Genomic DNA, 27,939 nt, shown 5'->3' with positions numbered 1-27,939 from the left:
TCCATTTATTCGAGTGTTCCATGTGTTATGTCCAGTGAAATATTGTAAAATACACTTTTGGCCGACTAAACCAGCCAAACGTCCCTTAGTGCGCCGCCAACAACCACCCCCCATGCGTGTGAATCCATTCAAATCGGAAAAGGATGATGTTTTCTTCGAGTATGGTTTTTGATTGTTTTTCGATTTGTTTTTCGTTATTTTTAGTTTACGAGAGTTTCGTGAGAGATACATCAGAGAGCATCGAGAAGCTGCCCCTCAGAAGATGATGCATGCTAATTGACACTGGGGGAAGAAGATAAGAAAATCGCTGCAAATTGGTTCAAGATATCGCCGCACACGCTTCAGTGAGACAAGTGCAATTATCGTGTTTTGCGTGGTGCGTTGCGTTGGTCAAGAAGAGAGAGAAACGACGAGAAGAAAACGAGATCACGACAGTGAGTGTAGTGGGTGCAATCGAAACGTGCCAGTGTTTTTCGCGGGTGAAGAAAGAAGGATTTCGCCAATCATATAGCGTAGAAATGAGGCGATTTCAAGTGCACAGAGCAAGCTTTGCGGCGGCACTGCTGGTCCTGATCATCGTCAGTGTTGCCAACTGGGCGGACGGCACATCACTAGAACCGCTGGAAGGCACCGCCTACTATGGGCGTCGCTTTCGTGGTGGTACCAACAACGCCAACCGAATGGTGTTCCCCAACGAAAAGGAACGCTACAACGTCATCAGCAAGGATGTGAAGCGGGAGGTGGAGAGCGACGATGGCTGCTTCTATGATGATGTAAGTATACACCTCCTCGGTTTGATATCTTATCGATAGGTACGTGTGATTGCCCTTGGCTGTAGACCTTCGTCGCTCCAGACTACAATAAGTTGTGAAAGTGCCATCCATTGTACTTTCACAACACGTGTTGATGTTTGAGTTACTGACTGAGGCGCGACGAAAACATTCCATCGCGTATTACACAAACCTGATGATGGTAATGTGATGTGTTGAGTGGGTGTCATTCTCATGGAATGTGGTTTTCCCTTCTAACGATTTTTCTAGTTCTAGTTGATAAATGACTATACGATTTGTTTGCTTCCAGTACGTGCTGTAACGCTAATGAAAGGTACTGTTCTCTAGAGGTTGTCGTACTTACTTTCTTCTTAGGTGGCAATAGGCATTTAGCATTTTTGATTTCCATATTGTCATCTAAATGCACGCTAAAACTACTCAGCACAAACATGTCCCAACTTGAACAACAATAGGATAAAGATCGTACACCACGAGTTTAGAGATTTTTGAGCTTTGAATCGCGATTTTTTAGGGGTAATTTCAAGTTGGTGAACACTGCAACGCTCTTGAAGATCTACCATCGAAATTTCGATCCAAAGGGAACGTGCTTCTGTTATCGACATTACGTAGAATGTGATACTTTCCAGATTACCCTATCTTAATAATCAATTCGTAATGCCTATGATTTGTATAAGCTTCCAATGACCCCACATTTCCAGGTACTGATAAGAAATGGCACTTGTTATCGATAAAAGCAACATGTATTACTTGTTCGCAAATAATTTCGACTGGTATGCATTATAGATAGTAGAGTAAACATAGATCCGCGGACACCGCTGACTAAAATGTTTCAAGCGTGTAAGTAGTAATTTTCAAAAGTGCGACGATTGAATATGACGTCATGCGTTCCATTGATGTTGTCCAAATCGTGACGTCATGCTCGTTTGGATACAGATTTTGACAGTTCGTTTGGATACAACGGATTCATCTTAGCGGATCTATGTTTACTCTACTATCTATAGTATGCATGAATCATTTATCACACCTCAACTAATTGACTTCCGTCAGATAAACCTCAATAATAACCTTCCGCTCCGTAGGGTGCAAAAAAAAAACGCGTGTCCATTGCGTAGTACTTCAAGTAACGCAAAGGTCGTAAACTTCGGAATCGCTTTTTTTTATCTAAATCTAAACAATACCTTAATTGACAAATGTACAAGCGCATTCATAATATCCAGTTTCGTGACCACGCCACGCCATTCTAACAATATTGGAAGATCTGCGTGCGGATCAATCATGATAAATAATGATCGAACTATACAAAAGGAAGAGACACGTTGCTCGTTGAATACAAACAGGGCGCAATCGCTCAATGAAGATATGTACATGCGATGAAGAAGCTAGTTTCGCCAGACGGCGAAAGAAGTTGAGATGGGAACAATACTTCAAAGCACGTACCTCATATTACAATGTATCACTATTTCTGTGGTAGTGATACGGATCTAAAATGGATAGGTGATGGTCGAACTTAATTAGTCATCGCGCATATCTTCTTCATTATCTTTTCTTTCTTCATTATCATTTTCTTCATTACTACTACATGGATTATGCATACATTTCACGCACTTCTACACCACGGCTCATGTACTTCATTGAACGATATTTTCGTAACCCTGGTATTGATTGGTTGATGCTTTGTACTTCAAATTTAAGATCATTACTTGTTTTAGCATGTTTAACGTGATAATTATTAGTCTTTTTTCTAATATTGAAACGCATAAGCGTAAATTGAACTTATAACCTATAAAAGACATTGAGAAGCACGTTATTGATAGCATCTTCTAAGAAAAAAAAACACCTGAGTCACGAGTTCCTTCTTGATAGAGTGTATATACAACTTTGTGTTAGTTCACATGAAAAGGCATGTCAGCCACATGAACATCCTGGATGTCTATGCGTTCTTCTAATTGACAATGTGATCTCAGCATTCTAAAATGATACAAGCCAAACTTATAGGTTTAAAACTCTTTGCTTTCCATACGTCTACGCAATAGTGAAACGGCAAAAAGTAGTTATGGGTAACTCTCGCTGAGACCGTCCCACTATTTACACCATGTCTTTAAAAATGTTTAAGGTGGTGATTTTCTGAAAGTCCTCCTCAAAAAAGTAAGAAAAATGCATTTTGTTAATCAATTTGATGGACCCCCCGTTAGTTAGAGCCACAACCATTTTTGCGGACCCCTCGATTTTGATCAATTGTTGGCTCATTCAAACCGTTATAACTCAAAAGTTTCTCCGAAAACCACCTCATAACAAAATGTTGTTGAAAGAGGAAAGATAGAGCTACTATTTACAGTTATAAAAACTTGGGTCGGCCATATTGATTTTGGCCGCCATCTTGGATTTTTATACCAAAACTGTTTTTTCATCATGTTGGCAACCACCGATTTTTAAAAATTTTGCGTCAATCGAAAGCGGGGACATTTTTACACAACATATCAAAAATTTAGAGATGTATCTTTTTCCTATCAAAAATTGTCTGCACTTTTGTAAATCCTGACGCTTTAGCGTACTGGGCCAGGTGCCGGTTGTTTACATAAATGCAGCGTTATTTTACAGTGTGTACGAACATTAATTTGAAATCTGAATTCACTAATGAAAAGTTGAAAGTTTCAGCTTTCCAAAACACCAAAAAAGTTTAAAAAGCAATGTCCGCATCATTGAGAAACAGTTAAAAACGGGAACGAATACAATTTTCCCTTATTTGGCTGCAGGTGCCTTTGTGTATACAAGCAGGCGCCAACTTTGATGCTGTTGCGTGTCATTGCCGGTGCGCATGGAAATGTATGGAGAAAACGTGTCATGATTTACAAAAGTGCAGATAACTTTTGATAGGAAAAAGATACATCTCTAAATTTTTGATATGTTGTGTAAAAATGTCCCCGCTTTCGATTGACGCAAAAATTTTAAAAATCGGTGGTTGCCAACATGATGAAAAAACAGTTTTAGTATAAAAATCCAAGATGGCGGCCAAAATCAATATGGCCGACCCAAGTTTTTATAACTGTAAATAGTAGCTCTATCATTCCTCTTTTCAATAACATTTTGTTATGAGGTGGTTTTTGGAGAAACTTTTGAGTTATAACGGTTTGAATGAGCCAACAATTGATCAAAATCGAGGGGTCCGCAAAAATGGTTGTGGCTCTAACTAACGGGGGGTCCATCAAATTGATTAACAAAATGCATTTTTCTTACTTTTTTGAGGAGGACTTTCAGAAAATCACCACCTTAAACATTTTTAAAGACATGGTGTAAATAGTGAGACGGTCTCAGCGAGAGTTACCCTATGCAAAGCAAAATATCAGAGAACCCATTCGCCTCTAGAGATTTGAAATATGTCCAGCATTAAAGCTGTTAAGAGTGATCGTTCAATCGATTCTATAGCTACAATACTTTGCGCTCAAAAATTTCGAAAGCTGATCGGTTTTCCTCTATCAACGCCAACGTCTGCGCCTCGCGTGACCGTAGAGGGCCACCGGAAGAATCAGCGTCTTACACAAAGCGAATTCCGTTTGCGTTTGCATGTTACGGGACCTAAGCTGGTTACGCAATCCGTTAAAGGCCCAATTCACAGCTGCAAAACATCTTTTCACTTCGTGGAAAACTATGGACACCAATGCCAACTTATTTGGTAAAGTGTCTTTAATAAAATATAATAATAATAACTTCATGGAATATGGCATTGTCACATGTGTTCAAAGAAAAAATAAATCTTTAACTACTTCAAACTAACAAGTCTGGATAAAACAAAGAGGAGAAACGTCAAAATTGGAACAATCGATTTTCTGCCATTCTCATACACTCGAGACCGATGTGGATCACCTAAGGTGCGGCGAAAGGAAACTAGTCGGCTCTTTTATTCCTATGGCGTTCTTCATTTCCTCAGTGCTAACACCGCTAGGCTTAGTCAACATTTAGAATTAGCATTAAGCAAGTCGCACAAATTCGTAAGTGGTACAGTCCCAGACCGCTGTTGTGAGTAGCTGAGGGATGGGAAAGGAAGATTAGTTGGACATGGACACCTAAGAAAGGTATGTAGAGGCTTTTCGGGCCCGTATGAAGTTGATCACCAATATTAACTTCTTTTCCAGATCAGCCTCTATATATCTGTGTAGTGTCGGTAGCGGTTGGTTCAACTGGCTAAGAATAGTACTACGGACCGCCTGTTCCAGTGGTAGGAGTCCACTAATCAGGTGACCCCTAATTTAAGGTGTTATGCGGCTTTACGCTTACCATTCCTAGGAATGAATGGTTAGGGGGATCTTATAAAAACCTAATCGCAAACGGAGCCTGTGGAGTACCAGGGCACCCTCCACAGTATTTGCCCTTACTGTGCTAACCGGAGCAATAGCGCAGTGGACCTTGTGTTTCTCCGAGACAATCAGCTGCCCTTCTCCAAATCCATACTTGAGGCCGAATAAGGGCGGGATTATGAAGATGTTGATTAGTTTAAATTTTCACCTATATGGTTTCGCGTTATGCGTTTTACACAGTGTTGTATTCTGTGCATCCTCGCCTTTGGCGCACTCAAATCGATACCGATCTGGCTTTATTGTTGCTGTTCTTTTTTGTGCTGTAATTGTTAAGAGTTTAATCTTGCCTAGTATGGGTAGTGGCTATGGTTAGGATAGCTCAGATCAATCTTCAGCACAAAAGAACAGCAACGATCAATCTTTGTAGATTTATGCAAAATGGTACAGCCCAAGTGGCATTAGTCCAAAAACCTTACTTTCGTAAGGGGAATTTCTATCTAGGATACTTTGTGAACCCGGTATTTGCTACTTTCAGTAAAAATGAAATGGCAAACTCACGTGTCATGCCTCGAGCACATGTGCTTGACAACAACACAATCGTTGCTACACTCATCTCTGAACTAACTACTAGAGATGTATGTGCTGTCACAATTGATGTATCCGTTGGAAGCCTCAACAGGAAATACGTCTATTATTCTGTTTATTTACCGCATGCATGATGAATCATTCCCTACGGATGCTTACAAACAAGTCATCGCATACTGCACTTCAAAAGGCCTTCCGCTACTTGTTGGCAGAGCTGCATATGCTCACCATATCATCTGGGGCAGCGCAGACATTAACTTTGAGAGACTCCAGTTTGATGGAGTACTTAAGTAGTACAGAGCTGGGACTACTTGGTGGAACTCTGATCTGGCGAATCTCGGGAAACAATGTAGAAAGAGTTAGAGCAGACGACGTTCGGCTGGTTGAGAATGATTCAATCAAAATTAGGCCATCTCCAATGGATGTGCTTGATGGCGATGTATGGAGCGTTCTCTTCAACTCCCACGGCAGCGCTCGAAATTCTCTTTGACGTTGCCCCACTACACATTCATCTCAAACAAGAAGCACTTTCTTGCACTTACCGTCTACGGGTACTCGGTCTACTAGAGGAAACTCCTGTGAACCGCACATCAACACACACCTCGTTGTTTCCACTTTTGGTGAATTGGGATAAAGTGATCCTTGCTCCAAGTGATCTTACAATTGCTTGTAAGGACATTTTCCACGAAATTCCCTTGCCGGGAAGAGTGGACATCTGGTTATCTAGAAAGAAGTATTTCAGACGGCATCGTATGTTACACTCATGGCTCCCTTCTTGAAGGTTGAGCAGGTGCTGGTATCCACTCTCGTGAGCAAAGGCTACACCAGTCGTACACACTTGGTAGACACTGCACCGATTTTCAGGCTGAAATCTTTGCTCATATGTGCAATCAGCACTTTAGCAGCACGTGATGGACAAAGTAATGTACTTCTGTTCAGATAGCTAGGCTGCTATTGAAGCACTTGCTTCGGCCAACTCTAGGTCAAAGATAGTTATCGTTTGTCGAACTAAAATCGTATGGTTACCTGGCCATTCGTCCATCGCTGGAAATGAAATGGCTGATGAGTTAGCTCGCACTGGAGCATCACATGACTTCATTGGCCCTGAGCCAGCTATTCCGGTATCCAAGTGTTGGGTAAAGCTTCAGATTGACACCTGGGCTGCCACTCAGCATAAACAATACTGGAAAAGTTTGGAGTCATGTCGTCAAACAAAATTGTATTGTACTGAGCCATCTCTAGGGGTTGCAAAGTATATAACAAATCTGTCAAAGCAGAATTACAGCATGCTGGTCAAAGCATTGACTGGCCACTGCCGACTCAACTATCATATGGCGAATATTCAGCAAGCTGATTCATTTGCATGCGATAGCTGTGAATCCGATTATGGAACTTCGTATCATTTGATATGTAACTGTCCAGTTTTTGCGCAACTGCGTTTCCGAGTACTTGGAAAACACTTATTAAGTGAAACTGACTTCAGAAACCTGAATCTTGAGGATATTCTGTTGTTCTTAACCCGCTGTGGTAAAGAGCTATAGGCTCTCTTTCGCTTTATGCTTTATGCGTTATTACAGTGCCCTTTTCAGGGCGCTGTTTGAACCCATTGTGGTACGCTTATGTGTTAGTACCCTAACGTATTTTTCCTATTTCCCTACCTGTCCTTATCCCCATCCTTATCCTTATTTCCTTCCCTTTCCGTCAGGTAGATGATGAAATAGGCTATTATTTTGGCGGTGGCACAAATGTCCCAAATGGAGGATAGCGTGCCTCTGGAGCCGGACTTCTGATACCTGATACAGGCGTTCCTCTAGAATATCCTCCAGGGATTCCTCCAAGAATTCCTGCAGAAATTTGTCCAGGAATTCTTCAAGAGACTACTCCAAGGATTTTTTCCAGAGACTCATACAGGAATTCCTCCAAAGATTTATCCAGGAATTACTTCAGAGAATAGTTCAAGAATTCCACCAGGAATTCTCCTAGGCATTTTTCCAGGAAATTTTCCAGGCATACTTCCAGGGATTCCTCCTTGGATTCTTGCAGAGATTTCTCCAGGAATTTCTTCAGGGATTCCTCCAGGAATTACACCAGGAATTAATCAAGGAATGCCATCATAAATTATGCCAGCAATTCATCCAGGATTTACTCCAGGAAATCCTTGTGGGATTCCTTCAGAAATTCTACCAGGATTTTCTCTTTGAATACGTTCTGAAAATTTTCCAGGAATCCAGCCAAGAATTCTTCCTATTTTTCCTCCAGGAATGGCTATACAGGGATTCTTCCAGAAATTCCGCTAAAAACTCCTACAGGAACTTTTACAGGATTTTTCCAGGGATTTCTTCAGAAATTCGTTCGAGGATTTCTTCAGGACTTACTCCAGAGATTTCTCTAGAAATCCCTTCCGAGAATTTGACAGAGGATTTTTTCAGAAATTTCTCCCAGAGCTCCTCTAGAGATTCCCCCAGAAATTCATCCAGAAATTGTTGAATAAATTCCTCCAGAGATTCATCCTGGAATTCCCAAAGGAGAACCTCCAGGAATTCCTCCAGGATTTCATCCAAAAATTTCTTCAAGAACTTCTCCAGGAAATTCTCCAGGAATTACCCCAAGATTTTTTTCAGGAATTCCTCCAGCAATTTCTCTAGGATTTGTTCCAGAAACTGCTACTGGGCATCCTTCAGAAATTATGTCAACAATTTCTCCAGGAATTTTTCCTGAAAATCTTCTGGTGATTTTTTCAGAAATTCTTCAGGGATTTCTCCAGAAAATCCTACGAAGATTCCTCCAGGAAATCCTTCAGAAGTCCCTTTGATGATTCTTCCTGGAAATCTTCTAGGGGTTTCTTCAGAATTTCTTCCAGGGATTTCCTGGATTTAATACCTTCAGGAATTTTTAAGGGATTCCTCCAGGGACTTCTTTACAAACTTCTTCTAGGATTCCCCCAGGGATTCTTTCAGAAATTCCTTCGAGCATTTATCCAGGAATTCCTCCAGAAATTCCGCTATAAATTCCTCCAGGATTTTCTCAAGGTTTTTTTTTTTCAAAACTAGAAAAATAATAAAATACAAATACAAATCTCTCAGAATTCCTCTAGAATTTTATCCAGTTATTCTTTCAAGAATTCCTCTAGAGATTCCTTCAGGAATTACCTCAAGGATTTCTTCAGGAATTCCCCCATGAATTTCTCCAGGAATTTGTGAAGGAGTTGCTCCTGGTCATCCTTCAGAAAATATGCCAGCAATTCCTCAAGAAACTCCTCTAGGAATTTTTCCCGAGATTCTATCAGAGATTTCTCCGTGAAATCTCTTCAGGAAATTGTTCGAAGATTCCTCCAGGAAATCCTCCATAAGTTTCTCCAAGATTCTTCCAGGAAATCCTCTAGGGATTTCTTCAAAAAATCTTCCAGGAAATTTCAGAGATTCCTCCAGATATTCCATCAGGAATTCCTTCAGAGATTCCACCAGGGATTTCTTCACAAATGTCAAGGATACGCCAGGGATTCCTTCAGGAATTCCTTCGAGAATTTCGCCACGAATTCCACCAGCGATTCCGCTGGAAATTCCTCCAGGAACCTCTCAATGGTTTTTTTTTTCAGAAATAGAAAAATAACAGAAATCTCTCAGAATCCCACTGGAAATTCCTCTAGATATGCATCCAGTAATTCTTTCAACGGCAATTTCCACAGGAATACCTCTAGGAACTCCTCCACTCATTTCTCCGGGATTTTATCTAGAAGTTTCCCAAGGAACTTCTCCAGGAAATACCCCAGGAATTTCTTACGGAATTCTTCCAGGAATTGCTCCTGGCATCCTTCCTGCTGGGTTTAATCCAAGAATTCCTCCAGGCATTTGCTCAGAAATTTCTACAGGCATTCCTCCAGGAGTCTCTTTAGAGATTTTCCCAGAAATTGCTTAAGGGATTCCTTTAGGAATTTCTTTAGGGATTTCACCAAGGATTCCTTCAGAAATTTATCTAAGATTTCCTCTAGGAATTTCTCAAGAGTTTTCTAATGATTTTTTTTCTAGGGATTCCGCCCAGAATTCCTCCAGGAATTTCTCCAGAATTTCCTACAAGAAATCCTCCAGAAATTTATCTAGGATTTTTTTATAGGATTTCCTCCTGAGATCTCTTAAAAAAATTCACTAGGAATTTCTCCCATAATTCATCCAGGAATTCCTACAGGTTTATTTTCTGAAATTCTTCCATGGATTCCTTCAGGATTTCCTCCGGGGATTCAACAGGGCTTCCTCTAGGCATTCCTGTAGGAATTGCTCCAGGGATTCATCCAGGTGTTTCTTCAGGGATTTATCCAAGAAGTCCTCCAGGGATTGCTGCACCTCACCACACCTCAAGTGATTTCTTCAGAAATTCCTCTCAGGTTCTCTTCAAAAGTTCATTCAGGAGTTCCTTCGGAAATTTTAGAAATCCTTCAATCATTTTTTCAAGGATGTACCCAAGAACTTCTCCAGGATTACCTGACGACTTTTTCGATTTTTTTTTTCGAAAATTTCTGGAGGAATTCTTTCAGCGAATAGTATTGGAAGATAATTTAAAATAGGACACATACAGGAACCAGGATGTTCTAGGTTAGTCCTCGAAAGAGTTCTTAATTTCCAAAATAGTTCAGCTATAATTTCTGATGAATGTTTTGTAGACTTTAACAAAAAAAATGAGAGCAAAATAATGCACGAGTAAATAAAAATCCGTAATGTTCCAGAAATTGGTTACCGCTACCACCACCACGATGATTTGTAGATTGGGCGAGCTTTTTTATGGTATTGTACACAATACAACGACGTGACTGCTGAAAGGTTAAATAAAGCTTTTAGAATATAACGCTATTGTATTCAATTTCATCGTGTTGCGTTTAGTTATAAAAAGCTGGTAGGTACATATTTGCTAAGGATGCTTGCCCCCCTTGACCGTAAAGCTGGCTACGCCTTTGCCTGTAGTGCTGAACAAATAAATGTAATGTATGTAGTCGACAGAACTGTACACGGAGAAACTCAAGTACTTAAATTTAGGTAGCAAGGGTCGGGGTAGGTGAGACCTTGCTGTCTGCAACCTACGGATGCATCTGATAGAGCCTGAAGGGTAGTGATACCCTTCTTTACGGGCAGGTCAGATCGGGTTGCATGTGGGCATCAGTTCTTGATGTCCGCTCAGCAGTAGGGCGCGGGCGGGGTTGACCCTGCCCGCCTTCCGAGGACAAAGGGAGTAGCGAGGACCACTCGGGAAACTGGCTAAGCGCCAGCATGCTACCGTGATGGACTCTCCAGAGCGAGTCATCGATGTTCGTTGCTGCTAGGCTAAGGCAGCTAACCTTGAGGGTGCGATATGCACTAGCCCCTCTCTGAAGCAATACCTTCTTGGTGGTTCCGGAGAGACGTAGGGTATGGCGACCATAGGAATGTGTTTTGGTGGGTCGAGGAGAGAGTAGTCCTGGCTTCTACTAGCGTTGTAGAAGACGGCCTTAACCCCACACTACCCTAACCTTCCTGTTAGGGTGTCTGATGAGCAGATTTATCCCCCTATGGTTTAGAAGGAAAAAAAAAGTACCTAAATTTGAGTATTTTTAAAGTTCTTTTTTGTCTCCTCTCTCATCCACTGAAAAAAAAAATTAGCCAGTAGGTACTTTGTCGTACGGGATCAAATGCAAAAAACCCACTTCAACATCGCTTCCACGAACTCAAATTTGGGTTCCCGCACGCAATCCCGAAGTTGGGTGAAAGAAACTTACATTTGAGTACTTTGTTTTCTCCGTGTATGTAAGCTCGGCACGTGACCAGAGTGCTACCAGGAAACAGTGTTGCGATAAAGTTAGATACTTCCGAGACTTCTAGTTTGTTCGTAACGAATGTTCAATTGTTGAAGAGAGTTTTGATTGGCAATAGCAATAGTTGAAGAAAATTCATATTAGCTGTGGTTTTTTTTTTTTTTGCAATGACAACAGTGAGACATACACCTTCGTAAAACGTGACCCAAGCTGTGCTGTTAACCCGCCATAACTAGCGTCTGGTAAAAATGCGGTGTCTCATGTATATACAGAGGGCACATGGTCGCTTGTACCAACCGCGCCACAACAACAAGTTTCGAGACAAACATATGCATTTGATGCAGATAATTGACGCTAATAATTCTAAGCACTGAGTTACCGATTCCCCGCAATCGCGGAAGCTCGCTAGTTAAAGACGTCGTTAATCCACAAGCATCACCATTGTCTAGTTGGTTATGCTGTTGTAGTATATAACACACAAGAGCGCAATATCACAAAGCAAACCGGAGGCAGCACGATGTTTAAATTTTAATAAGTTTAGCTCCCACGTAGCTTCTGAACCGGCGGCGACATACCGGGAGCCGCGTGTGCGCTGTAAACAGCGACAGAAGAAATATTTAGTTGTAGCAAAAACTCTGCTTCACATAAGATAGACAAGCTTAGCAAGGTTTCCAGCGCCATCACGAGATGTGCTAATTCAATAAGTCTCGCTTGACTGAAAGTGTCGCTATGATAATTTTCGCAGCTTCACAGCCTCGTAGTCTGAGAGAATATAAATTACGTCAAGTTATGCCAAGAGTAGTTGTTATCAAGTCAACAGGCGTTCGACCGCTGCCAGCAAGCGCCATCGCGCAACCTTGGCAGGAATCCGATTGCGTGCTTCCCTTTCGCGACTGCGACTGGTTTGTGTTGAATCGCACACCTTGTTGATGCATCGCTTAGGTATTAACACTTAAACTACTGAGGGGGTAAAAACTCCCGCGAACTACCAAGGGTCCAAAAAAAGTCGGAAGTCCAACTTTGACAAGGCATTTCTCGGCCGTTTTTCAACCGATTTCAAAACTTTTTTTTTGCGATGGAACCGGACAGGTTTCAAGATCATCTTCCATTTGAAAAAATATAAAATAGATGCGTCTACCCAAAGTTATTAAGCAAAAGGCACTTCCTAGTTTTTTTGAGAGCGTATTTTTTTCGCACATTGATCAATAAAACAAAATTTAAAGCGATGACATATGGTTTTTTCGATTCTAAATCATGCGTACAGCTGGAGTGAACATGTTTATGCAAAATTAGTGATTTTTCAGTACACTGATATTGTACCTTACTCAGAAAACCGCTAAAATACCCTATTTTTCACATATAATAAGCAATAAATCAAAATCCAAAGCGATGACATATAGTTTTTTTGGTCTTAAATTGTTCGTAAGATTGTACTTGACATTTTTGATGAACAATGAAAATGTTCTAATTACACTCTTATTTTGTTTTACCCGCAAAACTACGAAAATTCCATACTTTTTACACAAAGTAGTCAACAAAACAAAATTTTAAACGATAACATGTAGTTTTTTAGCTTTGAAATGTTCGTAGCAGTTTGAGGGACATACTTGAAGAATAATAGTGATGGTTTCATTACACTCAAATTTGATTTACCAAAAAATCAACGAAAGTACCACATTTTTCACGCAAAGTGGTTAACAAAAATAATGGCTTACAATGCAAAGTAGTTTTTTGCCTTTAAATTATTCGTGAAAGCGTACTGGACGTTCTTGATGAGTTATAGTGACGTTTTCACGACACGCTTAATTTATTTTACTCGAAAAGCTACAAAAATACCATAATTTTTAAACAAAACAGTCAATAGAACAAAATTAAAAGCCATAACATGTAGTTGTATGGCCTGAAATTTTCCGTTACAATGTACTGGACCTGTTTTTAATAAAATGTTGATGTTTACAATACACTAATATTTTGTTATATAAAAAAAATGTACGAAAATACCACAAAAAAGCGAATAAGTCAAAATTTAAAGTAATGATATGTAGTTATTCAACTTTAAATTTATCGTAGTAGTTTAGTGGATTTATTTGAACAACCCAAGTGATGTTTTTACTACACTTATATTTGATTCCACTCGGAATACTAGGAAAATACCACATTTTTCACACAAAGTAATCAACAAATAAAAATATAGACAATGCATTCTGGTTTTTTGCCTTGATTTTTTTTCGTGAAATGATAAACATTGAACAATAATACCGCCTTCATGACACTATTAATTTATTTTACCAAACAAGTTTTTAAAATACCATAATTTTCTTACAAAATAGTCAATAAAACAAAATTTAAAGCAATGACATGTAGTTGTTAGACTTTAAATTTTCCGTTAGAATGTACTAGACATGTATTTGATAAAATTTTGATGTTTACATCACATCCACATTTTGTTTTACTAAAAAATCACGAATGTGCCATACAATGGAAGTTTTCATGTCTTTTTTACTTCAACTTCTGATTGGATAGCTGTTCCTTCCCAAATAGCATTCCATAAGCAATTAGAATAGAGGTTTTAAAGTTTTAACATGACAACTTTCAGTATGCAATCTACGAATTACTCCGTTACCACGCAACCCAACGCAACGCAAAAATCACGAATGTTCCATATTTTTCACACAAAATAGCCAATTACACAAAATTCAAAACAAACACATGCAGATTTCATTACTGATTTTTTTTGTACCTGTTTCATGTTATCTACTACCTGAAAAAAATACAAAGCAAACCGAAAATACACCAGGGATTTTTTTTTTTAATTTGTATTTATTTGAGTCCATTTGCGTCTCCTGAACATGCTGTAGCAATCACCAAAAAATAAACGGAAATCCCGTGAAAATGAAAAAAAGTTACGAACTTAACTGGTTTCCAAAGTTAAGGTTAGGTTATGTGTCTTTATTAGAGAGATTTTCAGCCTTCTTTCATTCCTGTTTCTTGGGGTTCCTTTTCAAATTCCTATCGGAGATTCTTTCGTATTTCTATCGACATTTTTACCCTAGGTTCAAACAGTTGATTCCGGAAAAAATCCTGGAGAATATTGCAGGATTTCTGAAATCCAAATATTGTATCCTGAAGGTTTTCATGGGAATCCTATAGATTTTCTTCCAGAGGTTGCTCTTTTGGAAGTTTGCTCTCAGAGTCTCTCGTTGGATTTTTCCTCCTGCGTTTTGCCCAAACAAATTTTCGTGGAATTTATTCTCTTTTCTCCTGGAATATATCTCAGATGTTGTCGTAGAATTTCTCTTAGAGTTTCTCTTGGAATTTCTCTTCAAGGTTTTCCGCGATTTCTTTCGGTATTCCTCTTGGTACTTCTCCATGAGATTTTCCCGGGATTTCTAAGGTATTTACAGAAACTATTGCTGGGATTTCAACTAAGGCTCCTGGTTTTTAAAGGAGTTTTTCACGAGTTTTCTTAAAGAATTGCTTCTGGGATTTCTCCCGAAGTTTTAGGAAATATCAATGATTTTTTTCTGGAGTTTCTCCCCGGATTTCTACAGAAATTTCATCCAGGATATTTTATTAAGGTTCTCGCGAGAGTTTTTTGAAGTTTCACCTGAGATTACTCTCGGAGTTTGTGCTCTAGAAGCTGAAATACAGAACTCCAAACTTAGGCATTTTGTATGAAAATCGGTCAATGCGTCCAGTACTGTACTTTTCTAGGAGTGTTTCTCGGAAAACCTCCTGCTTGAGATAACCTACAAAATTCATTGTTGTAAATTCCCGGAGACATGTTGGAATGAATCCACGTGATTTTTGCGAGAAATTCTGCAATGAGGAACGCAAAAGAAACTTCGGAAGAAATCCTAAGAACTGGGAAATCTCGGAAAAAAGCTCTGGTAGGAAATATTTAGAAAATTCTTGAAAGAACTCTGAAAATCTCTAAGAGAAATCCCGGGAGAAACTCCGGATGAAAACCAGCGAAGAAATTTCAGTTCTTCCTTTCAGTGCACCTTTTGGGAAATTGCTGAAAAACAAATGTATATAGAAGAGTTTCTGAAGCAATACCGTAAAAAGGGGTAACTTTGATAGTTTTTCAGCAAATTTCCCTAATATTATTCCTCTGTTATAATTGCAATGTAAGGATTGGCCAGTTTTAATTGTTTTGTGTCATCAATATTTTTTTTTTCATATGAGCGAGAATCACATTTTCATTTTGGGGAAACTTTGATAGTGCTCTGAAAAACATATTAAATCACAAAAAATATAACAGATTGCAACGCAAAGAGTACCAGCATGATGGGAAAAGCCGTATGAAATATGATAGGTTAATTTATTGTATCAAAACATGAAGATTTTTTTTAAATTATAAATAACTAAGTGAGTCACTACTCAACCTGAGTGAAAATCTAAAAGCACTGAGATACAGAGCCTCAGATATCAAAAATCATTATCTGTGTAAAATATATTTTTTACGGTACATCAATATGTGACTATATGCTGCGCATAGTAAGTTCTCTTTATTTAAGTAGTTTGAAATTTTTTATAAACAAATTTAGAAAACAACGAGTGTAATTGAAAGATCACTATTGTTTATCAAACAAGTCTAGTACTTTTTTACAAATAATTTCATGGCAAAAAAGCTATAATGCATTGTCTCCAATTTTTATTTGATGACTACTTTGTGTGCAAAATGTGGTTTTTTACTAGTATTTTGAGTGATATAATATAGGAGTGTAATAAAAACATCACTTGGGTTGTTCAAATAAATCCACTAAACTACAACGATAAATTTAAAGTTGAAAAACTACAAATTATTACTTTAATTTTGGCTTATTCGCTTTTTTGTGGTATTTTCGTACATTTTTTTATATAACAAAATATTAGTGTATTGTAAACATCAACATTTTATTAAAAACAGGTCCAGTACATTGTAACGGAAAATTTCAGGCCATACAACTACATGTTATGTCTTTTAATTTTGTTTTATTGACTGTTTTGTATAAAAATTATGGTATTTTTGTAGCTTTTCGAGTAAAATAAATTAAGTGTGTCGTGAAAACTTCACTATAACTCATTAAGAACGTGCAGTACGCTTTCACGAATAATTTAAATGCAGAAAACTACTTTGCATTGTAAGCCATTTTTTGTTAACCACTTTGCGTGAAAAATGTGGTACTTTCGTTGATTTTTGAGTAAATCAAAATTTGAGTGTAATGAAACCATCACTATTATTCTTCAAGTATGTCCCCCAAACTGCTACGAACATTTCAAGGCTAAAAACTACATGTTATCGTTTTAAATTTAGTTTTGTTGACTACTTTGTGTAAAAAGTATGGAATTTTCGTAGTTTTCCGGGTAATACAAAATAAGAGTGTAATTAGAACATTTTCATTGTTCATCAAAAATGTCAAGTACAATCTTACGAACAATTTAAGACCAAAAAAACTATATGTCATCGCTTTGAATTTTGATTTATTGCTTATTTTATGTGAAAAATAGGGTATTTTAGCGCTTTATTAGTAAGGTACAATATCAGTGTACCGTCAAACGGGGTTACTTGCAACAGCGGTGTAACTTGCAACACGATGACATACACTAAATGTGAAGCATTTTCTAATAATAATAAAAACTAGTATGCCCAACTATTTCGGTTATAGAGATTATGTGTATCAAAGATCGATTTAGTATAAAAATTAGCTTTGTTTCTTTGTTTATGGTTTAGCTACACTGTTAAAACGGATTGCTCATTTTATGCCATAAAAACAAGTATGAAAATCGTGCTTGACCTCTCCCTTATGGTAAGTGCGATAAGTCTGATGACCTTGCTTGCAGTTAGGGTACCTAATAGTAAGCTTAGCTAAACGATAAAAGTTTGATAAACTTATCGACTAAGTAATGCAAAAAATCATTATTATATTCGACAACCACTATGGGGTAACTTGCAACAGTTGAATTTGACGAAATCTTCTATTATTTATCTTCATTTCACGATATACTTTACAGAAATAACCGAAATGGATCATTTATTGATTACGTAACGCGTATATTTTCAAATGACAATTCATTTTTTACATTTTTTTGCACGTTTGAAGGTCACATTGTTAGGAAATACCATATTTTAAAGTTTCATTCATGTTTCATCATGTTTAAAGTTCAATTTTTGTTTATGAACGCTGTGAAGCAATCACCAATATTAATTCTGAACCTAGATGTAGTAAATTATTTCAGTTTAATACCCAAATCAGCGAGTTTGACATTTACAAAGTAGAATAGGTGTGTTTCAATCATGTTAATTTAGCTGCGATTGCCAAACACCACTTCAAACTGAAAACTACTTGAAGATGACTCACTCTACCTTTTCAAGAAATGACAATAATCATTGTTGACATTTTGTAATGAGTGCTACACACTTAAATTTGATTCTTGAGCTCGGCAGAAAATTTTGCTGATCTTGAACGGCAATGTACGATTTTGCCGATATTTCGGCAATCAAAACAGCTTTACTGAGATTTACCAAACAAATTTGCTGAGATATCAGCAAACCATCTTCAAGTTGCAAAGTTTGACAGATCTATTTGCTGAGAAAATCAGCAAACAAAGAAAATGCTGAAATCAGTAATGTTATTTACCGAGTTCTCGGCATTTATTCCATGCATTGCCGAATTTCAGTAATACATAGAGCTGTCAATTTGGATTGCACCATCGGAACCAAATTCTGCAGAACTTGAAGTGGCAGAATCAAATGTGTCTTCGCTAAGATTTTCACTTAATTTATTCGCGGAAATATACGGCTGCCTTTACCAACCAGTTAAAGGAAAACGGGAAATTGTAAGAAAGGAAGAAATTGTTTATACGTAAGTAGATGAATGTTCTAATCTGATTTTTTTATTGCAGAACGAAAGAAGTTGTGTTGAGAGACCTGGTGCATGTAGTGTTTGACCTGAACCTTTTGGACAATGATGACGAATTCCGGTGTGGTACAGTGGCAATAAAAGAATAAATTTCACAATTTACGCCTTAGTCAAGCAATAAATATGATGAAAATGTTTGATTTTATTACTTTTTCATTGAATCTAATATTGTTCATGTTCTTTTTCTTCTTCTTTTCTAAACGCAATCAAAACAAATAAAAACTGCCGAGATTCAGTAATTTGGTTTACTGAGAATCTCGGCAAAAAAGTAACAGCTGCCAGTTTTGCGATTGCCGAGATCCCGGTAAATTCATTTTTTGGTGAGATGATTGCCGAGCACTCGGCGGTGCCAATCTCGGCAAATTATTTGCCGAGATTCGGCGAAAAAATCTTAGTGTGTAAGTCACGAGAATCATATATATTTTGGGTTTGAGGGAACGTTGCTTAACGATATACTCTCGCTTGCAATAACTCTCAATCTTTTCATGAAAAATTATATGTCAATTGGTTAGTGTACATCTTTTCATGGTATGTTTCATACATAATATCAAAAATTTACAAGACGACCAAATACTAGAATGTTAGTGCTGTTTAATGAAAGCTAACTTAGCTCCATGTCCTATGTTGCAAGTTACCCCACAGATGGGGAAACTTGCAACAAGCATGTATTTCGCACCTCCTGATTAGGTGGCAACGTATTTTGGTAAACCAAGTGCTGCATAGTATTCTACTCGGGGTAATTAGCGTACACGATGCTTCACAGGATGTTTCAAATGTTTAGATTTTCAATGATATTGCTTCAAAGTCGAAAAGTGTTGCAAGTTACCCCATTTGACGGTACTGAAAAATCACTAATTTTGCATAAACATGTTCACTCCAGCTGTACGCATGATTTAGAGTCGAAAAAACCATATGTCATCGCTTTAAATTTTGTTTTATTGATCAATGTGCGAAAAAAATACGCTCTCAAAAAAACTAGGAAGTGCCTTTTGCTTAATAACTTTGGGTAGACGCATCTATTTTATATTTTTTAAAATGGACGATGATCTTGAAACCTGTCCGGTTCCATCGCAAAAAAAAGTTTTGAAATCGGTTGAAAAACGGCCGAGAAATGCCTTGTCAAAGTTGGACTTCCGACTTTTTTTGGACCCTTGGTAGTTTAGGAGTTAACTCGGCCGGCTACGCGCGGAGGTTGCTTTGGTCAAAGAGATGAGTCATCATCGTAGTAACCGCAGCCTACCAGCAACAACATTTCCACCATCATCCAGGCAACCAACCCGACGACAGCGCGACGCCATCGGAAGAAATTCTTCGCATGCCAATCGCAATGATGCTGTTCGGCGTGCGCTGCATGGCCTACTGCTGCAGAGTGCATTGCACACCTATCAAGGTACACTACCTAAGTATGTACTACATAATAACGCGGTTGTCCGTCGCAGACGCGAATATATGGCCTACTGCCTACTGCGAGAGGTTGTTGGCTTGGCACACAGTTCAAGCGCAGCACGTGGGTCGTCCGTCACCGTTGTTGCCATCACAAGCTAACGGAGAGATCGAGTTAATCATCAACCCTTCCGCGCCAAGCCGGGCGACGTCGATCAGAATGTCAGTGAAATCCCACGGCTAATTTATGTAGGTATACAAGCAAATCCAGTTGATGGGTGGCGCCTCACGTCGGGATCGTGGACCGGCATGTATGTGGGTGGACCACATTAGTCACGATCCCAGTGTTTTTCGAGAAGGGAGATTATGTTGTCTGCTAGCTGCAAATTGGCAAACTAGCAAATCTGCGTTGTAGCGGTATATAATTTTGAAGAGAAGGTGCAATCAAAAAGGGGTATGACAAATCGCAGAAGAGCGGAATGGGGACAATGAGATGATTCGCGCTCCATTCAAGCGATGTATCCGGTTGAATCAATTGAAGGACAATTTCGCTGAATGGTGCGCAGACTGTTGCCAGGATGAGTCATCGTCATACTGATAGGCCCTAAAGCGTTTCAACCTTTCAGACCACTCTAGATTCCGTTATTTCCGTATTGCCCGGCACAATGTGACTGGCTACTGTTTATCAATGATCGATCTCAGCTTGCTGCGATTGTACACAGAATGTCTGTGATCGGAAGAACAGGTTTTTCCTGTCTGAAGCTGCGGCTTGCTTGTGCAAAAAGAGGCTATCATTTCACGATCAAGGTCGCAGATGCGTATCAAGCTGCGCAAAAGTTATATTTATTCTGAAAAACTGACTTACAGTAAACTCAATTTGCGACGGACCAGCAGACAGGCAAACTCTAAATCAATAATATGTAAATCACTTAGACTTCAAGAAGCCCAAAGTAAGATTAAAAAGACAATTTGGAGCTATGTTGTACAGTAAATCGCAAACTGTAGTACTTTTTTCGAACAGACTTGGCGAGTTTGATGAATACGACAAATTTTGTAAACAACAAGGCCAACAAACGTCAAAATCCCATGCAAAATAAAAACAATTCAGTGCATGGGATTGTGACGCCCTATTGGGCACTACACATGGCGGTTGCCATGATAAATTTTTCTAAGTCTTTGATGTTTCGTGAACTTTTTGTTTGCGATTCAGTGGCAGTGCGGTTAACGGCGCCGGCCGTGTAGGCGTATTGTAAGCACTTCCATGGCTTACTACAATACGTTTCAGGTTCGATTCCCACTTCAGTCGGGGAAAGTCGTTCGTCAAACGAAAAATTCTTCATTGGGCCACTGGGTGTCTTATACGTTGTCCGTTGTTTAATGTGAGCTATGTTCAGTATGTACAGCCTCTGACAGTGCTTTTTAAAATTTCGTTCCGAAAGTATTCCAGAAATTTCTTCCGAGATGAATCCAGGAGTTGCTTATGAGATTCATCTAGAGAAGTTACTTCAGAGATGTCTATTGCACTGCCCATAACTGCATATTTGTAACATTTGCAGTTTTTGTCAAAATTGAGTTAATACCGGTGCTCATCTCCAAATCATCAGTACTTTCATCTATCCAATTGAACTTTTCAAGTTTGTTCCACAAAATGTGAAAAAAATACCAAGTCGTTTTGTCTCATTAACAAATATTAACGAATGTAACCGCATAACAGTCACACTGGGAATACATACTGGCCTCATAACGTACAACCAATCATATTTTGCTCTAATATTTTTTTGAACCATTCGCCCAGCATACAAGAAGAGCTGTAGCAGATTTCATTGCAAAGTAATTAACTTTGAATTTTTGCCAATTTTTTGAAATTTAGATCCTTTTCCATACTAGTGCAAGTTGCAAACTTTGAGCTCAATTTTCTCCAATGCCTACTTTTGTCGAATGTGACTGTTATGCAGTTATGCAGCAGTGCTTTCTAAAATTCTTCCAGTTCCTTTTAGATTGTATTTAGCAGTTTTTCCTCAACGGGTTCCTGGAGGAATGTTATCTCTGAAGAAACTATTGGAGGAAACCCAGGAGGAACTTCCTGAAGAATTTCTCAAGATATTTTTCTGATATGGCCAAAATTAGATCTACGTCACAGACAAACAGACGTAACACCTTGAACGATTTTCATGGAAATCCATCGCCCAGTTCACACTACCATCACCTGGTGGAAAAGTTGCACGAATCACTGTGTTGTGCAATATCGTCAACAGAAGGCGCTAGTGTGAAACGTCAAACGCATAGAAAAACGATGCGCGCGCCTCTGGTTGTGAAAGCCACAACTATGAAAATTTAAAATGATCGTTAAAAGCGTGGTCGATGGAAATTTCATAAGTGTTACGTCTGTTTGTCTGTGTCTACGTGGTTTATGAACAACCCCTAAGCAATCCCAATCCCGAAAGCAGTTCCTGGAGGAATCCCGAAAAAAAGTTTCTGCAAGAAGCCCGAAGTTCATGCAGAAATCCCTGAAGAAATCCGGAATGAATCCCGCACGGTGTTTTTGGAGGAATTCCGGCTGCAACTCGTGGAGAAATCCTGAAGGAACATCCCAAAGAAATCTTGAAGCAATCCAGGAAAACACTTCTGGGAGAAATTGCGGAAGAAACCCTAGAGAAATCCCGGAACAAATCCCAAGGAAATTCCTGCAGGGATTCCTGAAGAAACTTCTGCCAAAATCTTAGAAGAAAATCATGAGGAATTCCAGAAATGGCTATGGGAGAAACCGTTGACGGAGCTTCTGGAAGAACCTTATGAGGAGTTCCTGGAAGAATCGCGGAAGCCGTTTATGGAAGAATCCCGCAGGAAGTTCCTGAAGGAAACCATGGAGATTTCTTGAATATAGGATTTTCTGGATGCAGAAAGAATTCTTGGAGGTAACCCCGAAGGAGCAACATCAGGAATCTCAGCAGGAGTTTCAGAAGGAATTTCTGGGAGCAATTTAAATAGACTCCTGGGGAAATCACTAAAGAAACTCAATAAAGAATCCCGGAAGGATTTCCTGGGTGAATCTTAGAAAGAATCCTAGGGGATATCCCATGATCCCTAGTGAATTCCAGGAATGAATCCCGGAAAGAGTTCTTGGATGAATCTCAGAAGAAACCACTGGAAAAATCCTAGAAAACCCTCTTTAGAATTCTCATAAGGAACTTCTGATACCATGATGGAATCCTGAATAAACCACTGAAAAAATAAATCTCTGAATGAGCTCCCTGAGAATTCCCAGCATAAACTCCTGGAGGAATCCTGTAATACATTTCTGAAAAAACCGCGGAAGGAATACCCGTAGTTATTTGTAGAATATAATTCTCAAGAAATCGCGGATGAAGTTCTTGTAGGAACTTTTGGGGAGTCTCATCAGCAAATCATAAATTAGCATACGAACCAAACATTTCAATTTCACTCATGCTACCTGAAGATTCCGGGTCATTTGGCCGAACGCCGTTTGACCGAAAAATTTATAATGAACTTAAGTGATTACGCTGTTTCCTATACCAATATAACTGGAAAGCACAGCCTATGAATCAAAGAAAGAAAAAGCTGATAAAAATGTCCGCAGTATGAACGCCAACTAATTCCTTAAGAAGAAGTGAGGAATAGGTGCGGGAAGCTGCGTACGCAGATCCAGCATGTGAGCTCCGGTCCACCCCAAAGAGTACATGCCAAGGGCGAAAAAGGCGACGTGCTCGTCATCAGGACGAAACAGTCGAAGTACTCGGACGTCTTGAAGGCCATGCGACGCGACGCCGTGGAGCTGGTGAAAAAAGAACCCGATGTACATTCGATTTTTATAATCCGCTGGTTCAGACATAGCGTGAATCATCGAGGGGCTTTTTCCGCGTCATGATCCTAGTCCTTGGCCTCCTTTCGTAGGATAGCCGGGGACTGGGGCTGGCGATGAGGAGAGGGTCACCGATGTGGAACTTGCGGGGATAGCAAATTCCCTTAGCGTAGGTAAGGCCCCAGGTCGGGACGGAGTTCCGAACCTGGCCTTAAAAGTAGCTATTGCAGAGGCTCCCGAGATGTTCAGATCTGCTATGCAGAAATGCCTGGACGAGGGAGTTTTCCCAGAAGCTTGGAAGAAGCAGAGCCTGGTTCTATTGCCAAAGGCGGGGAAACCACCCGGAGACCCGTCGGTATATAGACCAATATGCTTGATAGACACAGCGGGGAAGGTGCTCGAAAGGATCCTCAAAAAGATCCTCAATAGAATGTTGAGGTTCACCGAGGGGAGAAATGGTATTTCGAGTAACCAGTACGGCTTCCGGAAGGGGAGGTCTACCGTAGATACTATATTGTCGGTTACAAAAACCGCCGGGAAAGCACTCGAGCGAAAGAGAAGGGGGATTCGCTATTGTGCAGTAGTAACTCTGGATGTAAGGAATGCGTTTAATAGCACTAGTTGGGCAGCTATTGCCGATGCGTTCCTGTGTATGGGTATACCCGAGTATTTGTACAAGATTCTCGGAAGTTACTTCCAGAATCGAGTACTAGTTTACGACACAGAGGTGGGTTGGAAGTGCTTTCACATAAGCTCAGGTGTCCCGCAGGATTCCATCCTGGGTCCGGTGTTATGGAATGTTACGTACGACGAGGTGTTGAGGTTAGAGTACCCAGTGGGAGTCGCCGACGACATTACGCTCGAAGTCTACGGTGAAACGATCGAGGAGGTGAAGTTGACTACCGACTACTCGATCAAGGTTGTGGAAGCGTGGATGCGGTCCAGGAAACTGGAGCTGGCTCACCACAAGACTGTATGGCCTCTATGGTCAAATGGCAGCGCGCGTGGGACAGTTCCACCAAAGGAAGGTGGACCCATATATAGGCGCCATGGGGAAGTAACATTCCACCTGACACAGATCCTTTCAGGCCATGGTTGCTTCCGATAGTATCTACACCGTTTTGGGCATGCTGGTTTAGAGGAAACGGCGGAACACGTTTTAGTCGTGTGCCTGCGTTTTAGCACAATGCGTGACTTATGCTTGCCACATGCGGAGAGGACACAACTCCGGACAATCTTGCCCAGAGGATTTTGGCTAGAATGCTGTTTCAACGGCTATTACCCACATCGTCTGGAAGCTACAGAGGAGGAGGCGCGTGGACTCGGAAAATGGCTAGTTCAGATGCGGTACAAGAGGTGGTACAGGGGTTCGGAGTCGGCTTCGTAGGTCATACCGGTGCCCTTACATCGGTGCCCTTACATCGATCGACCCTTACAGCGATTAAGTGGCCGCGGAGAGGAAGTCCCGGTAGCGTTGCTGTCGTGGCGTCGGTCTACTGGGTTGGATCCGAGCCCGCGGTTAGAAAGGGGTCCCAGGTAAGGGCCGGGGCAGGTGGAGACCCTGCTGTTAGCAACCTTCTGGTGCATCTGATAAGGCCTGAAGGGTAGTGATACCCTTCCTTACGGGTAGATTAGATCGGGTTGAACTTACATAGCACTATAGGATATCAGGCGGACAAAAATCAGAAAAGTGACTTCCACTAATGCTTGTTCTAAAATTTTCTATCGATAATAAACATATAAACTAAGAGAAATCTAGAATTTCAAGTTTCTAGCTGATGTAGTTACAAAGATATTGAGTATCAAAGTTGAGTAAAGCTAAAAAATGTAATTTTCGCAAAAAAACAACACATAATTTCAAATCGATATTTTCTAATTATTATCATCATTATCTATTGGTTTCAATACATTATTGGTAAGATAATGAAGCAAGCTTTCCAACAAACACGTGGTTTAGTGAAATAATTGAAGTATTGTATGAAAAAAAGGTACAAGAAGAAGAAGAAGTTGAAAAAGACATGAGATTCAAATTTTGATAATCGGCATCTTTTTTTTCCCAAACATTCCCAGGCTCAAAATCAGTTTATGGTCAAGCTTTAGGTCTACTCTAATGATTTTGTATGCGAAATGCTGCGGTAAATTGCGGTCTTGGGAGATTCAGTGTTTTTTACGCACGAGACCGCCTGGGCGCACCGTTTGAGATTAAACGACGATTCTCAAACATTCTAAGCAAATTCCCTTGGAATTAATTTTTGAAAGTAACTACACAATAGTGTTGATCATTCTAAGCACAAAAAACAAAATAAAATATTATCAGTTATTTGACCATATTGAAAATACGCCCTTTTCAAAACTTGGTCGTGATGTTTAAAAATGTCCATAAACAATATATTTTAGTCGAACCAACTACAGAATACTAACAAATCCTCGAAAATATGACGAAAATATTTTTGTCCGCCTGCTTGTATGGGAATCCCCCATAGTGCATAGGATCCCGATGCTGTCACCAGCGGCATTCACGGCGTCGACTTCCGATGGATTGATGACAGGCTTGCCTACTAATGTTCAAGTGCGCTTGGAAATAATGGTGGTGTTGGAAGCATAATCGAGCAGCAACGTTGCGGGCGAACCGTTGATTTCGATCTTGACGTACTTTCGCTTCTTTGTAAGGTCAACTCGCTTAACCGTGATACCTTTGACGACCTTGGTTTCGGATTGTCGACCTGAGAAGGCATCATTTTTTTTCGGATGAGGAGTAGTAGCCTTCCTTGTGGGCCTTCCGCTTGTACTTCGTACAGGTATGCATGCATGCGACTGATAGGGACACTCCTTGACGTAATGTAGATCTCCACAGAACCAGCAAGTGGATTTCGGTGTCTGCGACTTCTTCTCCTTTCGACTTGAAGCGCGATGATACTTGTCCCCCCGTAGCCTTTCTCGATCATCTGGGTGTCTTGCTTGAGGTTGATGATGCGGTTGCACTCCTCAACTAGGTTTCAAGCTTGAGAGTGGCACCGTTAGCGGGTGGCACGTTTTCTTCAGCTTCCAACTTTCCGATTAGCCTGGTCCGGATGTCCGAATCGTGCGGTGAGTAGAGACCGACTACGAACCTGAGAGTCTTGAATTGATCACTGGACAGGTTTTCATCTGGAACGCTTCACAGTGCTTGTTGACCGTCGCAGCTGTCTTCGAATACAAAATTCCGTGGATGGTTCGCTAAACGCTGTTCACGTAGCGTTCGTGGAACTGCGTACCGATTTTCTGCAGAAGCAACCTGACCTTCGCCTTGTCGTCCAAATGCTTACCGTCCTCAAATCCTCACGTGCTGGACATTCTACTAATCTGTGTGTTACGTCAAATATTTGTCCACATCCCTGACAATAGATCGTTTTGGCACCGAATCTTGACCTATGAGTGAGCCGAGTGTGTCCGATTTTCAGCCGAGTCAGAAGCTTCTGATCTCGAGAACTTGGCACATCTCTCCACTCCTATGTGTCGTTCTTAATCATGCAGATGAACGCATCCCAGTTGTAATGCCAGACTATATTTCATGTTTCGCTCGAGGTTTGTCTGATCCAGCTGCTTACGTCACAGAGAGGAACCGAGATTACCTCTTGCGGAACTTGACGCTCCTGAATTGCTAGAACGTCTACAGCCTCATTACCTGGGATGCCTGCGTGTCTAGGCACCCAGATAAATCTCATGATCGCGTACTCTTGTACCTCAATCAGCCACGGGTGTCCAACTTTGCCATGCTCTAGGACAGAAAAAACAACTCGCGGAATCTGAGAAAACATCATCCTGAGACCCGTTCGCATGCTTGCAGTAGCGCATAGGCCTTAGCTGAGAAAATACCATAGAGATTGAATGAGTTCAACAGGGCTTAGAAACCATCACATGACAAAGAGAACAATGCTTCCGAAAGAAGAATAATTTCCTCTAGATCATCAAACTCATCAGCTACTATCTTTATATGTCAGAAAAGCTAATAGGATTACACAGGATTAATCGCTCTATCACCTTACCTTATTCCACCTAGTCTACTCGGGAAAACCCCTCAATTGCAACCGTATAATCGTTTTACAAATTATAACATCCACCCACGCTAGTAACACGAACCCGAAGCGACGTGCGTTAGTCATTTACCTACCGGAGCTAATCCTCTCTGTGTATAAATCATGTGTGCCTAATGCCTAATTTGTTCCGTTTTCGCTTCGCTTTGTTTTGCAGATCCCCCTGGAGCTCGCCCTGCAGTTGGGCAATATCAGCAGTAGCGACGACGTATTCAACCAGGGCCTGGTCGAGGAGGACTCCATCGATCATCGTATCTTCAGCAACGGTGAGTGTGTTAGATTTTGTCGGTTGGATTTCTTTCACAGTAAACAGA

At 40.1% G+C, this 27,939-nt stretch overlaps 1 protein-coding gene across 3 annotated transcripts in view; it reads left to right on the top strand.

Moving 5' to 3' along the window:
- The window catches only part of LOC109433651 (uncharacterized), a 93,693-nt gene that overhangs the window by 44,845 nt on the left and 20,909 nt on the right, over positions 1-27,939 (top strand). For all 3 annotated transcript variants that reach the window (XM_029876809.2, XM_029876808.2, XM_062844202.1), the window contains exons 2-3: positions 205-773; positions 27,783-27,891. In XM_029876809.2, coding sequence (XP_029732669.2) covers positions 519-773; positions 27,783-27,891 — 364 coding nt within the window. In that variant the 5' untranslated portion in view covers positions 205-518. The remainder of the gene's footprint in view (positions 1-204; positions 774-27,782; positions 27,892-27,939) is intronic.

This window comes from Aedes albopictus, chromosome 1 (assembly GCF_035046485.1).
Source record: "Aedes albopictus strain Foshan chromosome 1, AalbF5, whole genome shotgun sequence".
Lineage (NCBI taxonomy): Eukaryota > Metazoa > Arthropoda > Insecta > Diptera > Culicidae > Aedes > Aedes albopictus.
The sequence above is the reverse complement of the archived record's forward strand: the minus strand, read 5'-3'. Positions and strand labels throughout refer to the sequence as shown.